Source organism: Delphinus delphis, chromosome 11, assembly GCF_949987515.2.
Source record: "Delphinus delphis chromosome 11, mDelDel1.2, whole genome shotgun sequence".
In the NCBI taxonomy this organism is placed as follows: domain Eukaryota; kingdom Metazoa; phylum Chordata; class Mammalia; order Artiodactyla; family Delphinidae; genus Delphinus; species Delphinus delphis.
This window is the reverse complement of record NC_082693.1, coordinates 52,312,516-52,327,952: the sequence shown is the minus strand read 5'-3', so window position 1 is coordinate 52,327,952 and position 15,437 is coordinate 52,312,516. Positions and strand designations below refer to the sequence as shown.

Genomic DNA, 15,437 nt, shown 5'->3' with positions numbered 1-15,437 from the left:
ATGGACAAGTTCTTAGAAATGCACAACCTGCCAAGACTGAATCAGGAAGAAATAGAAAATATGAACAGACCAATCACAAACACTGAAATTGAAACTGTGGTTAAAAATCTTCCAACAAACAGAAGCCCAGGACCAGATGGCTTCACAGGCGAATTCTATCAAACATTTAGAGAAGAGCTAACACCTATCCTTCTCAAACTCTTCCAAAATATAGCAGAGGGAGGAACACTCCCAAATTCATTCTACGAGGCCACCATCACCTTGATACCAAAACCAGACAAGGATGTCACAAAGAAAGAAAACTACAGGCCAATATCACTGATGAACATAGATGCAAAAATACTCAACAAAATACTAGCAAACAGAATCCAACAGCACATTAAAAGGATCATACACCATGATCAAGTGGGGTTCATTCCAGGAATGCAAGGATTCTTCAATATACGCAAATCAATCAATGTTATAAACCATATTAACAAATTGAAGGAGAAAAAACATATGATCATCTCAATAGATGCAGAGAAAGCTTTTGACAAAATTCAACACCCATTTATGGTAAAAACCCTGCAGAAAGTAGGCATAAAGGGGACTTTCCTCAACATAATAAAGGCCATATATGACAAACCCACAGCCAACATCATCCTCTATAGTGAAAAACTGAAAGCATTTCCACTAAGATCAGGAACAAGACAAGGTTGCCCACTCTCACCACTCTTATTCAACATAGTTTGGGAAGTTTTAGCCACAGCAATCAGACAAGAAAAGGAAATAAAAGGAATCCAAATTGGAAAAGAAGAAGTAAAGCTGTCACTGTTTGCAGATGACATGATACTATACATAGAGAATCCTAAAGATGCTACCAGAAAACTACTAGAGCTAATCAATTAATTTGGTAAAGTTGCAGGATACAAAATTAACGCACAGAAATCTCTGGCATTCCTATACACTAATGATGAAAAATCTGAAAGTGAAATCAAGAAAACACTCCCATTTACCACTGCAACAAAAAGAATAAAATATCTAGGAATAAACCTATCTAAGGAGACAAAAGACTGTATGCAGAAAACTATAAGACACTGATGAAAGAAATTAAAGATGATACAAATAGATGGAGAGATACACTATGTTCTTGGATTGGAAGAATGAACATTGTGAAAATGATTATACTACCCAAAGCAATCTACAGATTCAATGCAATCCCTATCAAACTACCACTGGCATTTTTCACAGAACTAGAACAAAAAATTGCACAATTTGTAGGGAAACACAAAAGACCCCGAATAGCCAAAGCAATCTTGAGAACAAAAAACGGAGTTGGAGGAATCAGGCTCCCTGACTTCAGACTATACTACAAAGCTACAGTAATCAAGACAATATGGTACTGGCACAAAAACAGAAAGATAGGTCAATGGAACAGAATAGAAAGCCCAGAGATAAACCCACGCACATATGGTCACCTTATCTTTGATAAAGGAGGCAGAAATGTACAATGGAAAAAGGACAGCCTCTTCAATAAGTGGTGCTGGGAAAACTGGACAGGTACATGTAAAAGTATGAGATTAGATCACTCCCTAACACCATACACAAAAATAAGCTCAAAATGGATTCAAGACCTAAATGTAAGGCCAGAAACTATCAAACTCTTAGAGGAAAATATAGGCAGAACACTCTATGACATAAATCACAGCAAGATCCTTTTTGACCCACCTCCTAGAGAAATGGAAATAAAAACAAAAATAAACAAATGGGACCTAATGAAACCTCAAAGCTTTTGCACAGCAAAGGAAACCATAAACAAGACCAAAAGACAACCCTCAGAATGGGAGAAAGTATTTGCAAATGAAGCAACTGACAAAGGATTAATTTCCAAAATTTATAAGCAGCTCATGCAGCTCAATAACAAAAAAAGAACAACCCTATCCAAAAATGGGCAGAAGACCCAAATAGACATTTCTCCAAAGAAAATATGCAGACTGCCAACAAACACATGAAAGAATGCTCAACATCATTAATCATTAGAGAAATGCAAATCAAAACTACAATGAGATATCATCTCACACCGGTCAGAATGGCCATCATCAAAAAATCTAGAAACAATAAATGCTGGAGAGGGTGTGGAGAAAAGGGTACACTCCTGCACTGCTCGTGGGAATGTGAATTGGTACAGCCACTATGGAGAACAGTATGGAGGTTCCTTAAAAAACTACAAATAGAACTACCATATGACCCAGCAATCCCACTCCTGGGCATATACCCTGAGAAAACCATAATTCAAAAAGAGTCATGTACCAAAATGTTCATTGCAGCTCTATTTACAATAGCCCAGAGATGGAAACAACCTAAGTGTCCATCATCGGATGAATGGATAAAGAAGATGTGGCACATATATACAATGGAATATTACTCAGCCATAAAAAGAAACGAAATTGAGCTATTTGTCATGAGGTGGATAGACCTAGAGTCTGTCATACAGAGTGAAGTAAGTCAGAAAGAGAAAGACAAATACCGTATGCTAACACATATATATGGAATTTAAGGAAAAAAATGTCATGAAGAACCTAGGGGTAAGACAGGAATAAAGACACAGACCTACTGGAGAATGGATTTGAGGATATGGGGAGTGGGAAGGGTGAGCTGTGACAAAGCGAGAGAGGCATGGACATATATTCACTACCAAACGTAAGGTAGATAGCTAGTGGGAAGCAGCCGCATAGCACAGGGATATCAGCTCAGTGCTTTGTGACCGCCTGGAGGGGTGGGGTGGGGAGGGTGGGAGGGAGGGAGACGCAAGAGGCAAGAGATATGGGAACATATGTATATGTATAACTGATTCACTTTGTTATAAAGCAGAAAACTAACACACCATTGTAAAGCAATTATACCCCAATAAAGATGTTAAAAAAATAAAATAAAATAAAATAAATGCCTACTGATTTCTGTCAGGAAGAAATGAAAAATAAACTCATTACATTAAGCCCGTGTTTAAGGCAAATGTTTTATGTACAGAAAAAATGTAAAAGGCTTTACCTGACATAGTGTATAAGCGCTGAAACCAGTTTTCTGTCTCAGTAAGCCAGCTGCTTTCCCTGTAGGTGCTGTAAGTAAAACTTCTACAGCCTTGCCCGGCTTCGGCTGACTTTGCTCGGTGAAGGTAATCCATTCTTCTGGTACATTCTGGTCTTGTTCAAAATCTTCACAAGCTTTTTTCACTTCTCTTTCTTCCAACAGCTCTATATGCTTAAAAAGCTGGCTAACAATTGTGGTCTTCCCACTACCACCTTTCCCACTGATGACTGTCACAGCATTGGAGCAAATCATGTCCAAAGCAGCCACCTGATCCTGATCCAGTTGGACTTCACTTATTTCTGCCTTAACTTCACTTTCACCATTATCCCAAATATGGTCACCGCTGTCCTGCGTGTCCCAAATATCCACAGGATCTTCTAATCTTGTTTCGTCAGGTTCACTTTTATTTAGCGTATCATCACTTTCTGAATTCTCAGGTCTTGTGGTGTGAATAGATGCAAGCACCTTTTTGACATCAACATGTAATCGCCATGGCGACCTTGTCATCAGGTCACAGATTGAAGAGGCAATGCCTCTTTCAGCCTGGTAAAGGTCATAAAGAAAGACACAGCCCTTCTCATACGTCACCACACCGATATCCTTCAAGAACTTCAGAGACTGCCAAGCATCATGAAAAGACATGCGGTCTGACAATTCATAAGTTAAGTCAGCTTCTTCAACACACGTGTGCCCTTGCTCTCTACACATCCGCTTCAGTTCAGAATATATTACTAATGCATTCTTCTCCAAATCAGTCATCAACTGGAGAAGAGACCTGCACTGACAAAACGATGTCCAACTTGCCTCACATTGCAGAAGCTTCAACTGTCTGTAGGTTATCTTTAAGAAAAGTAAATTCAAGTTTGCTTTATAAAAATTATAAATATTTTTATAATTGACTATTAGATGACTATTATGAGAATTACAGTGAAAACTATGGTGTTTAATAATAATTTTTTAAGTTCCAGAAGACACGTGTTTCAACAAAATTTGGGGAAAAAAACTATGTACCTAATACACAACTAATTTTTTTTAATTAACTGTACTGTGATTAGAGATCTATATAATTTCATAATTAAAATTATGTTTTTTCAAAGCAATACACATACAGTTTTAAGAGTCAAATAACACTATGAGACTTATCACAAAAAATAGGAATCCTCTGACTTACCCTTTCCATGCCTTCTAAAGGCAACACCCTCAACATTTTCAGTTATTTCTTCCAGAATTTATCTCCACATTTCTATGTATTGTTTATACTATTCCTTAATTTCTTTAAAAAAAATTTAGGTAATTAGTTAACTCCTTACTATGGAAAGTCTTTCTTCATGCAAGTTTGCTCCCTTTGTACTGTCACTTTCACACATGCTTCTCTTCCTCCCTTTTTTTTTTTTTTTTTTTTTTTTCCCGGTACGCGGGCCTCTCACTGCTGTGGCCTCTTCCGTTGCGGAGCACAGGCTCCGGACGCGCAGCCTCAGCGGCCATGGCTCACGGGCCCAGCCGCTCCGCGGCATGTGGGATCTTTGCGGACCGGGGCACGAACCCGTGTCCCCTGCATCGGCAGGCGGACTCTCAACCACTGCGCCACCAGGGAAGCCCTCTTCCTCCCATCTTTGAGAAAAGTTAATAGTATACATTTTGAAAACTGATTTTTGTTAAATCAGTGTAAACAGGATTCACGGCTGAGTGACATGATATGCTGTGATTACATTAACTTTGTGTTGAACTCTCGTGTATATTGTGAAGTTACTGACTGCCTCATTTTCTTGGCTTGTTTAGTTTTCCATGTGCCTATCAAAATTCTGCCCAAACTCCACTGAAAAGGTACAGAACTTCCTTCACCATGATCCACTAAGTAGGTCGTCTACCAGCTCCATTTTTTTTTTTTTTCCCATGGAGACATCACCCCTGGAGCCCTCCATACATTTTATGGGCTGAAATGTGTCCCCCCCCAAAATTCGTATGTTGAAATCCTAACACCCAGTACCCCAGAATGTGACCATATTTGGAGATAGGGTCTTTAAGGAGGTAATTAAGTTAACATGAGATCACTGGGGTGGGCCCTAATCCAATATGACTGATGTCATAAGATTTTAGGACCCAGACAAGCACAGAGGGAAGACCATGTAAAGACACAGGAAGAAGACAGCCATCCATAAGCTAAGGAGAGAGGCCTCAGAAGAAATCAGCCCTGCTGGCACCTTGACTTTGGATTTATAGCCTCCGGAACTGTGAGAAAATAAATGTCTGTGGTTTAAGACACCCAGTCTATGCTGTTTGTTACAGCAGCCCTAGCAAATGAATTCAAAACCTCAGTAAAAGTCTTTATTCTGGGTGGTGGTTTACACGCTGAAAAGGGGACTTGAGTTCCACTTGAGTCCCAGAAGGCTCATTGCTCTGCTTCTCTTTCCTACTGAATAAATATATATAATAATCTAATGTTCCAGAATCTCATTTTTCCAAGCATATTGAAATCAGTCATTTTATAGAGGGAACAAATTCATTATTCCAGTATTTCTCAAATGGGGGGCAGGGGGGTGGGATCTGTAAACATTCTTGGGGATCCCACCAATTATCTCAGAATTTTTAAATTGTATTTTCATTTGGAAAACCATCTATAACCAAGTACTGCCAAGATTTAAGTGCCACATTTGGTTTTCAACATCTCTGGAGCTTCGCGGTGCCACTTTACTACTCCTGGTCTCTAATAAGAAAAACAGAAGTGCCAAAGAAATCGTAAATAACATTATTGTGCCAAAGAAAAAGAATCAAATGGCATCATCATGTACCATATGAATAATGAAGGTCTTCGAAAGTTCAAATAGGAAAGTGAGGAACGGCGCAGCATAGCAGAATGGACTTGCCAAACACACAAGAACTTGTCTTCGATGAGATCTATATTCAAGGAGCTATGGCAATTCAGTTACAAAAAATGTCATATGAAATTAAATTATGTAACTGAAGTATTGATAATTTGAATGTCATTTATTGTGTTATTTTGTTTTCCTTTGTAAATTTATTGCATAAGAGCTATAGGTGGAAGAAGTTTATATTAGTTGCAACACTGCAAGGAAAATAAATCAACACTGAAGTCATACAAATTCCTTTCCCTTGAAAGAGATACAAAAAACTGTCAAGCTTGAGACATCCTCCCTTGTATAAGATTACAAAACGCTAAGCAAATATCTTTCTTACTTTACGAAATCCGAGTTTCCATGGCTGTGTACCTAAAATCTCTTCTATCGCTTCCAACACCTGTGTAGAATCTGAGCTTATGAGCCGTTTAAAATGTCGGGGCAGAAGAACTGGAAGGAATTCCATTATTTTTGGGAACTGCAGAGCTCTCATCACAGTTATAAACGGAACTACAGGATATCAGAAAAGAACAAATAGAAACATACAAATGAGCTCATAGAACAACTGATTTGATGGACTTTCTCATTTAGCACAACCAGTTTAAGAAATCCAAATCAAAGACAGAGTAATAAATTTACTGTGACCAGCAAGAAAAGTGATTGTATTATAACACTTGCTTTTGTATCAAGATGGTTTTCATTGTGTTTAACACCAAAATTCATGTTCTTCAAATGCTTAGATAGCTACTTCTTAGCCTTTTGTTTCCTTCTGCTTGCAGTAGAATCAGAATAAAATTTCTGACTCAATAATATATAAATTTAAAGCTAAGCATTAAAAATCATTTACATATTAATCTTTATAGTCGTTCTTCTTACTGTAATCATGATGTTTTCATCATTGAAATCATTCAATGATGTACTGCCAAATTTATTTGATAAAATTAAGAAATGAAATATTCCATATATGTGAATGTCCAGATAACAAACCATATTTAGAAGTTATTTTAAACTACTTTGAACTGAAATCTTTCCAAAATGGATTGCTCATATTCTTGCCTTTCTTCTCTCCCTTCTGAAACAGAATAATTGATAACTGAACTTCTTCTTAATGACTCAAGGTAATCCTAGGACACAAAAGTTAGAGAGAGACCTAGAATCACACTTTTAGAGCAGGAAAGGAACTAAAAGGTGTTTAAAGATCATCTCACCCAATCTCTTCACATTACAGATGAGGAACCTGCAATGTCAATGACATACTCCAAAAGCAATACAAACACATTTCATCAAACCAATTTAAAAAAAGAATACTATACCAAGATATCAATACTGTACTGGTAATATTTTAAACACACCAGTCATCCAGTATCTCAGTTACACTAAAACTAAATGATAAAATCACTTACTTGTGTTTTCCAGAGAACGCAGTATCTCGTCATCTGGTGGTGACTCTTCTTGTGTTTTCCGTGTAGATTGTTTTTGAGTATTCCTTCCAATGTTCTTTTGGTAAGTTCTTAATTTTTCCCTAAGATTTTCAAAGTTGAGGTCTTTATAACTTGATTCAGCATTTACCCATGCTAAAAATTTTTTTCTCTTTTCACTGGAGACATTACAGTCTTTAAGAAAGAGGGAACAGATGTGTAACTGATTCGGTGCTGCCATATCTGATTGTAAAAAGTAAGAAGGAAATCCTTGAACTTGAAAGCTCCTTGATCCTACCGGCTTCACCTGTACCTTCACTCGCCACCAAGCACCCATTAACGGAAAACGTCCAAACACCTCACATTGCTGCTGAGTATTTTCATCAAAAATTGAAACTTTAAAAAAAAAAAAGGTAATTTAGGATAAATTTAAAATCTCTTCCCAATGTTTTGTCAAATCCACTACTCTCTTTAATCCCTGGACAGTACCCTCTACAGATGTCTATTACAGTGTCTATATTCCACTCACCTGTTTATCTGTCTCCCTCTACTACACTGTAAGCTCTCTAGAACATGACAATGTTTCATCTGTTTTTGTATTCCAGGAGGGAGGCATGGTACATGGCAAAAGTTTGTTGTTCCTCTTCTAAAAGCAGTCCTCTCTCTGCTACTCTGATCTCAGTCAATACTGACCTTCAAGCAGTTTCTAAAAAATGTCATGGTCCCTCCTACCCAGGGCCTTTGCAAAAGCTGTTCCACTTGCCTTAAATAATTTCTTCCTTACCATTTACCCCATTTACTACAGACCTCAGCTTAATTGTCACTTCCTCAGGAAAGCCCTGAATCTCATGAATATAACCTCTCATAGCACTTCGTACTATTCCTTCTAAGCACTGAGTGATATTATAGTTACTTCTGTGATTATTTATAGAATGTCAGTTTAATTCATTAGAGGGTAAGCTCCATTAAGACAGCAACCTCATCATCTAATCTCTCCAAGGTAGCCCAACAAAACAAACACCTTGCTTGGAAGATGGTAGCCAATCACTAACACTTTCAGGATAAATGACTAAACCCTCCACAAATACTTAAAAGTTTCTGTCTAAACCTGTATTGGCCATTCACCTGTGACTATTTAAATTTAAATTAATTAAAATTTAAAATTCAACTCAGGTGCACTAGCTGCAGTTCAAGTTCTCAATAGCCACAAGTGGGTAACAGCTGTTGTATTGGACAGAGCAAATATAGAGCAATGCCATCACCAGAAAAATTCTACAGTACAGCAGTGGTCTGAACATTCAAACATTCTCAAACATCAGTCACCAGGTACACATAATAGGTATAATTCTTAGGACAGGAAACTATACAAGGTAAACACAGATCACAAGGTTATTAACACAAGGTTAATGAATCAACAGTGCCTTGGGGTGTTTCTTATGTGCGTGTGTGTCTAAGTAGCTGAAAAGTAACCACATACTCGACTCCAGGAAAGACAGGAAAATAGTTAAAAGCCCTGATTCGGGGTGTGAATACTGGCTGGAGACCCATTGTTTCCTCGACTAAGAAACTACCTGAAAAAGTTGTCATCAGTAAATGAGATACACGTAGAGCCCAAGCTTAACACAAAGTATTTGCTCAAGTCTCTGCTATTCTTGTGGTTGCTGCTGTTTTTATTTTATCCTAAACAGGACGAAACAGCTAGGCCATCCCAAAGGAAGTCTATTAGCAGCGATGGGGCGCCTTACTTGGGACGAGACCATAATGGGAAACAGTTCATTAATCCTCCAAACCCATTCCCAGGGGCGAGTTGCTTCCTCACCACGGAGCCGACCAGGGAGGCTGCCCGCTTTTACACCCCCACTGCAGAGCTCCTCGGCATCGACAAACACCGTGTCTTCCTCCTCCTCCGCATCTTCCCTCAGATGATCATCTTCCTTCTCCACCAGGTCCTTGGGGGGGAGCAAAGGTCCCTGTAGCTCGCGCAAGGGCTGACTCAGAGAAGCCATACTCCACTCTCCCCAGCTCAACCCAAATTCCGGAAAACCCGGGCTACGTAACGCCCAAGAACAGCCAATCAGCTCCGCGACTGTAGGACCGTCTGCTTCCAGGGGGTTGGGCGAAAGGCATGAAGTGGGTTAATTGTATGGTGACGGATCGCAACTAGACTGTAGTGGTGATCACGCTCTAGTATATACAGATGTTGAACTATAATGCTGTACATCTGTTTTTTGTGGGGTTTTTTTTTGCGGTACGCGGGCCTCTCCCGTTGCGGAGCACAGGGTCCGGACGCGCAGGCCCAGCGGCCATGGCTCACGGGCCCAGCCGCTCCGCGGCACGCGGGATCTTCCCAGACCGCGGCACGAACCCGTGTCCCCGGCATCGGCAGGCGGACTCTCAACCACTGCGCCACCAGGGAAGCCCAATGCTATACATCTGAAACTTATTTTCTAAAAAAACACCATCAGCTTTCGCAAACGCTCCCACTCCCCAGGCTAAAAGTTTGCGCGGAGGGGCGGAGCGGCGGCGAAGCTCCGCCCCAAGCTCCCAGCGGAGGACCGGGATTGGGTGGGGAGGGTCGAGGCTCAGCGGGGTCGGGCAAGGGGCAGAGCGGATGCGCGGGCGGGGTGATCTCTCCCGCCTCCGCCCCGCAGCCAGACTTGAGGCTTCGCCAGGTGCTCGGAGGAAACCAGCTGATTGGGCAGCGGCATACGGGCACTTGCAGAGCAGCTAACCCACTGCGACTCCTGCATAGAGAGAAACGCGAGGGAACGGCAGTCTAGTGACCCCAGAGAACCTGGAAAAGCAAGCCCTTCCCCGATGCCTCCAAAACGAAAACCCAGATGCCCTTCGGCCAGCACCCAAAGCGCAGAACCGCGAATCTCCAATCGGGAGAGCCGCCTAGTCGTGACTCCTTTGGGCCTCTGTTTTCGTCAGGTGTTGAATTTATATGATCAAAGGCACTTTACTCAAGGTACAGATCTCTAGGCCCCATTCAATACCCATTGTATCGGGATCTAGGGCAGAGACCCAGGCTTCTTTTCAACCCACGTCCCAAGTTGTAGATTTTGATGCTCAGCCAGGTTTGGAAAGCACTACATTAGATGACTTTCAAAGTCCTCTTTATCATTTCCTCTGTGAGTACACCCAGGCCTCCCAAACTTCTTTAAGCTGGGCTGCTGCCTGCTCGCAGTGGGGCAAAAAAGTCTAGTTACAGCCCAGGGTATAGACAGGAGTGAGGGAAAGCAAGTAGAAGAGAACAGTGGTTTAAAAGTTATTCTGGAGCCAGGGTTCCCATACTTGATGGGGATAGTGTTTGAAAGTCATGGTACTTCTTGAGGAACACCATAAAATATATTACTACATTACTATTTTGATACTATTTATTATGAAATTACTCAATAATAAACAAAATAACTAAGCATACACTGTTTGCTAAATCCAAAAGCATCTTATTCTAATATAAATAACAACCACCACCAAAGTTTTTTTGTGTTTGTTTGTTTAATTTATGGGACCATAGACCTGAAACAAACACAACTTTGTAAATCAACTATACTTCAATAAAAAATAAAGTTCTTTTGTTCTTTTTTTAAAAACTTACGGGGGGAATTACTAAAATTGATTTTTTTTCCTTTGGGTACAAATGTTGACTGTTGGTGCTTTTAGAAACACCCTCTGTTGCATCAGTGTTTCCAAGGATCGTCTATATGAGGTGGAACGCCTTCCTTAACACTCAGGATGGCTGCTGTTTCCACCACAACATGGAATCTGATCTGACACATGTCTCACCACTGGTCTCTTTGTTACTAAATGCAGTGGATACCTTTCTGCCTTTGTCTTGCCTCACCTCTCAACAGTATTTGACACAGATAACTATTTTCTTCTTGTAACACTCTGCTTCCTAGGCTTTTGTGACTTGTCTTCTTAGGTTTTCCTCCAACCTCTCTGGCCATTTATAGTTTCTTTGGGTTCTTCTACTGGCCTCTTAAGTACTTGTGTTCCCCAGGGTTCCATCCTAAGCACCTCCTCACTCTGTAATCCTTCCCTCAATCATCTTTCACCTACTCTGTCACCTACATGCTAATGACCCCAATCTAATCTCCAAACCTGTGCAAACACCTGCCTATTAGATGCCAGGACTGGATGCCCCTTGGCTCCCTCTGACTCAACGCATCCAAACTGAAAGCTATCTGCTGCCCAAATGTGGTCCACTTACGCGTTTATACGTAAGATAACCTTGTTACCAACAGGATGATTTAGGCACAAGACTCCAGATGTTAAGCTTCTGTTTATATAACTCAGTTGCATTCTACTAGGTAGTGTAGGTTAGGATTCAGGATGGTGAGGACTTTGCTTCTTTACCTGTTGATTCTTCATTTTTTAAAACGTTAACAATTCTAGGTTCCTGGATACCATCTTTACAGTACACAGTAAGCAACAATACTCAAACCTGGCTGTGCATCAGAATCACTTGGGATGTTTCTATAAAAATATGATTCTTGAAGCTACATTTCCACAAACGTAAGACAACATAGGCATAAGGTTATTCACTGTATAACTTTTGTAGTAGCAAAGGACTGGAAACAGTAGAAATGTGTACCAGTAAGAGACCTATTGAATAAACTATTGTACATCCACACCATGGAGTATTCTTCAGCAATTTTATAAAAGAAAGAATGAGGAATACCTTTTTGAACTTCCAGGATATTATGTTAAATAAGAAAAAAGACATAAAACAATGAAAATAGTTTTATGTGTTTGCATATGCTTCTTTCTGCAAAAACAAAACAAGCAAACAAACACAGGGAACATAAACCAGAATTTTATGAAAATAGTTACCTACCGATAGAGTGGAAACAGGATAATGGAGAAAAAGGTGGGAACAAGCTCTCTGAGTAATTTTTTATAATGGTTTTGACTTCTGAGCCATGAAAATGTTTCACATATTCAAAAATAAAGAAACAAAATCAAAACCTAAAATTGAACACAAACAGAAACAAAGGAAACTATCTATCAAATGGATAACATAACCTCTCAGGCAAAAAAATTACTTCAAGTTACTTCTGAATACTTTGAATAAATATTTTAAGTTACTCTGACTATATGCCCTTAGTAGGTTATATTCTGAGGACAAAAGATCTACAAAATAATCTTAAAATTTACCACACACTGGGCTTCCCTGGTGGCGCAGTGGTTGAGAGTTCGCCTGCCGATGCAGGGGACACGGGTTCGTGCCCCGGTCCGGGAGGATCCCACGTGCCGCGGAGCGGCTGGGCCCATGAGCCATGGCCACCGAGCCTGCGCGTCCGGAGCCTGTGCTCCACAACGCGAGAGGCCACAGCAGTGAGAGGCCCGCGTACCGCTAAAAAAAAAAAAAAAAAAAAAAATTTACCACACACTATGGTTAATGTTAGTTGTAATATTGTTATTGTAATTTGAATACAATGTGTATCGTAGGATAAAGCAAACAAGTAAATGTCTTTGTGTTGTATCAAAGGAAGGTTTTTAATGTACATGAAGAGAAATACAAACATAGAATAAAAGAAGTAAAACTCCTATAGCATTATACCTGAGCTGGAAATATCAATATGAGCTTGTGATTTCTTAAAATATATATCCTAGCTCTGTCTACTGAAAGGGCCTGAAAGTAACGTCACCCCAGTAACTCTGATCACATCTACCACCTTCATCTTGGTTTTGGAATACCATTTCTTATTAAAAGAAATGAGGGCTTCTTAAGAAATGGCTGGGGCTTCCCTGGTGGCGTAGTGGTTAAGAATCCGCCTGCCAATGCAGGAGACATGGGTTCAAGCCCTGGTCCGGGAAGTTCCCACATGCCGCGGAGCAACGAAGCCCGTGCACCACAACTACTGAGCCTGCGCCCTAGAGCCCACGAGCCACAACTACCGAAGCCCAAGTGCCACAACTACCGAAGCCCATGTGCCACAACTACTGAAGCCTGCGTGCCTAGAGCCCGTGCTCCACAACAAGAAAAACCACCACAATGAGAACCCCGCGCACCACAACGAAGAGTAGCCCCTGCTTGCCGCAACTAGAGGAAGCCCGCGCCCAGCAACTAAGACCCAACGCAGCCAAAAATTAATTAATTAATTAACTTTAAAAAAAAAGAAGGGCTGATTCCACCTCTGGGACAGGAAAGTACAAGGTGGCCCTAGGATTTCCTGTACCAGAAGGCAAGGAAGCACTCAAAAGCTAATAGGGTTATGATAAAAAGGATTCAGGAGCCAGCTTGAAGGGCATCCCACTAGCCAAATTTAGAGACGTTTGAGTAACAAAAAGAATAATGACTGCACTTGATTGTAACACACTGAGCATATGAAAACTGATGTGTCCATTGTGATACTCACTAAAAATATTTTTTTAAGGAAAAGAAGAAAAGAATGTCAGTTAAGGAATTTAACTGACATTAAATAAGAGTACGGAGAGTAGTATAGAGGTTCCTTAAAAAACTAAAAATAGAGTTACCATATGATCCAGCAATCCCACTCCTGGGCATATATTCGGAAAACACAAAAATTCTAATTTGAAAGGATACATGCACCCCAATGTTCGTAGCAGCACTAACAATAGCCAAGACATGGAAGCAAACTAAATGTCCATCGACAGATGAATGGATAAAGAAGGTGTGGCACATATATACAATGGAATATTACTCAGCCATAAAAAGAATGGAATAATGTCATTTGCAGCAACATGGATGGACCTACATATTATCATTCTAAGTGAAATAAGTCATATAGAGAAAGACAAATATCATATATCACTTATATATGGAATCTTAAAAAAATGATACAAATGAACTTATTTACAAAACAGAAATAGACTCACAGATACAGAAAACAAACTTATGGTTACCAAAGGGGAAAGGGGAGGGGGAGGAATAAACTAAGAGTTTGGGATTAACATATACACATTACTATATATAAAATAGATAAAAACAAGGACCTACTGTGTGGCACAGGGAACTATATTCAATATCTTGTAATAACCTATAATGGAAAAGACTTTGGAAAAGAATATGTATATAACTGAATCTCTTTGCTGTACACCAAAAACTAACACAACATTGTAAATCAAGTACACGTCAATAAAAAGTTGTTTGTTTTGAAAAAGTAAAAACTAAATAAAAAATAGAAGAAATTTAAGAAGAAATTCTAAAATACAAAACACCATTTTGCAATCCCCAGTATAATAACTAATTCAAGGGAGGATCACCAAAGGATACTAAAACCACTAAGTGAAAAGTCACTGGGAAGCTGATAGTCCCATGGCTACAAGAAATGATAAATTGTGAAGGGGAAAGTGGACCTTTACAGTGGAGACACTTGTCAGTCTCCTCTTAATCAAGTTATCAAACTTAGTGCCGTTAATAATGGGACAAACTGATGCGTGTCTCATGCTGTGATACACTATGTTTGCATAAGATCAGCTATGAAGTATTCTTGCCAAAAATATTTAACCTGATTTTAATCAAGGTTCTAGACAAGCACTGTCCAATGGAAATATAATGTGAAGCACATACGCAATATAAAAGTTTCTGGTAGCCACATGGAAAAAAGAAACAGGTGATATTAATTTTAATGATGCATTTTATTGAATCCAATATATCCAAAATATTATTTCAACATGATAATCGATATAAAATCATTAATGAAAGATTTCACACTCTTTATCCTAAATCTTTGAAATCTGATGTGTATTTTACCCTTATAGCACACCTCAGTTTGAACGAGCCACATTTCATGTGCTCCATAGCCACATGTGGCTGGTGACTATAATATTGGACAGCACAGTTCTAGACCTACTTTTCAATTTGCCCAAAATCCAAGGAACTGAGGTACAAAGTGAATAATACCATGTGGAAACAAAAAGATCTAGAATAAAGGTCAGAAAGTAAATACTTTAGGCTTTTCAGGCCACAAATGATCTCCATCACATAATTCCTCTCCCCTCACCCTTTTTCCTTCACCTTTTTCTTTTTTTTTAATTTTCTTCTAAAACCCTCTTAAAATGTAAAAACTATTCTTAGCTCTAGGGCTGTTCAACAAAAGGCCATAATATGTGCATACTCGACCTG

General features: G+C 39.6%; 1 protein-coding gene across 2 annotated transcripts in view; it reads right to left on the bottom strand.

Annotated features, from left to right (window-relative positions):
* HELB (DNA helicase B) overlaps window positions 1–9,357 on the bottom strand; it is a 43,026-nt gene extending 33,669 nt beyond the window's left edge. Inside the window, exons 1-4 of one of the 2 annotated variants that reach the window (XM_060025177.1) lie at window positions 9,159–9,357; window positions 7,325–7,735; window positions 6,262–6,431; window positions 3,028–3,906 (exon numbers count right to left, since the gene is read on the bottom strand). In XM_060025177.1, coding sequence (XP_059881160.1) covers window positions 3,028–3,906; window positions 6,262–6,431; window positions 7,325–7,735; window positions 9,159–9,345 — 1,647 coding nt within the window. In that variant the 5' untranslated portion in view covers window positions 9,346–9,357. The remainder of the gene's footprint in view (window positions 1–3,027; window positions 3,907–6,261; window positions 6,432–7,324; window positions 7,736–9,158) is intronic. The other variant, XM_060025178.1, reaches the window with a different exon arrangement.
* Between the last annotated feature and the right edge of the window lie 6,080 nt (window positions 9,358–15,437).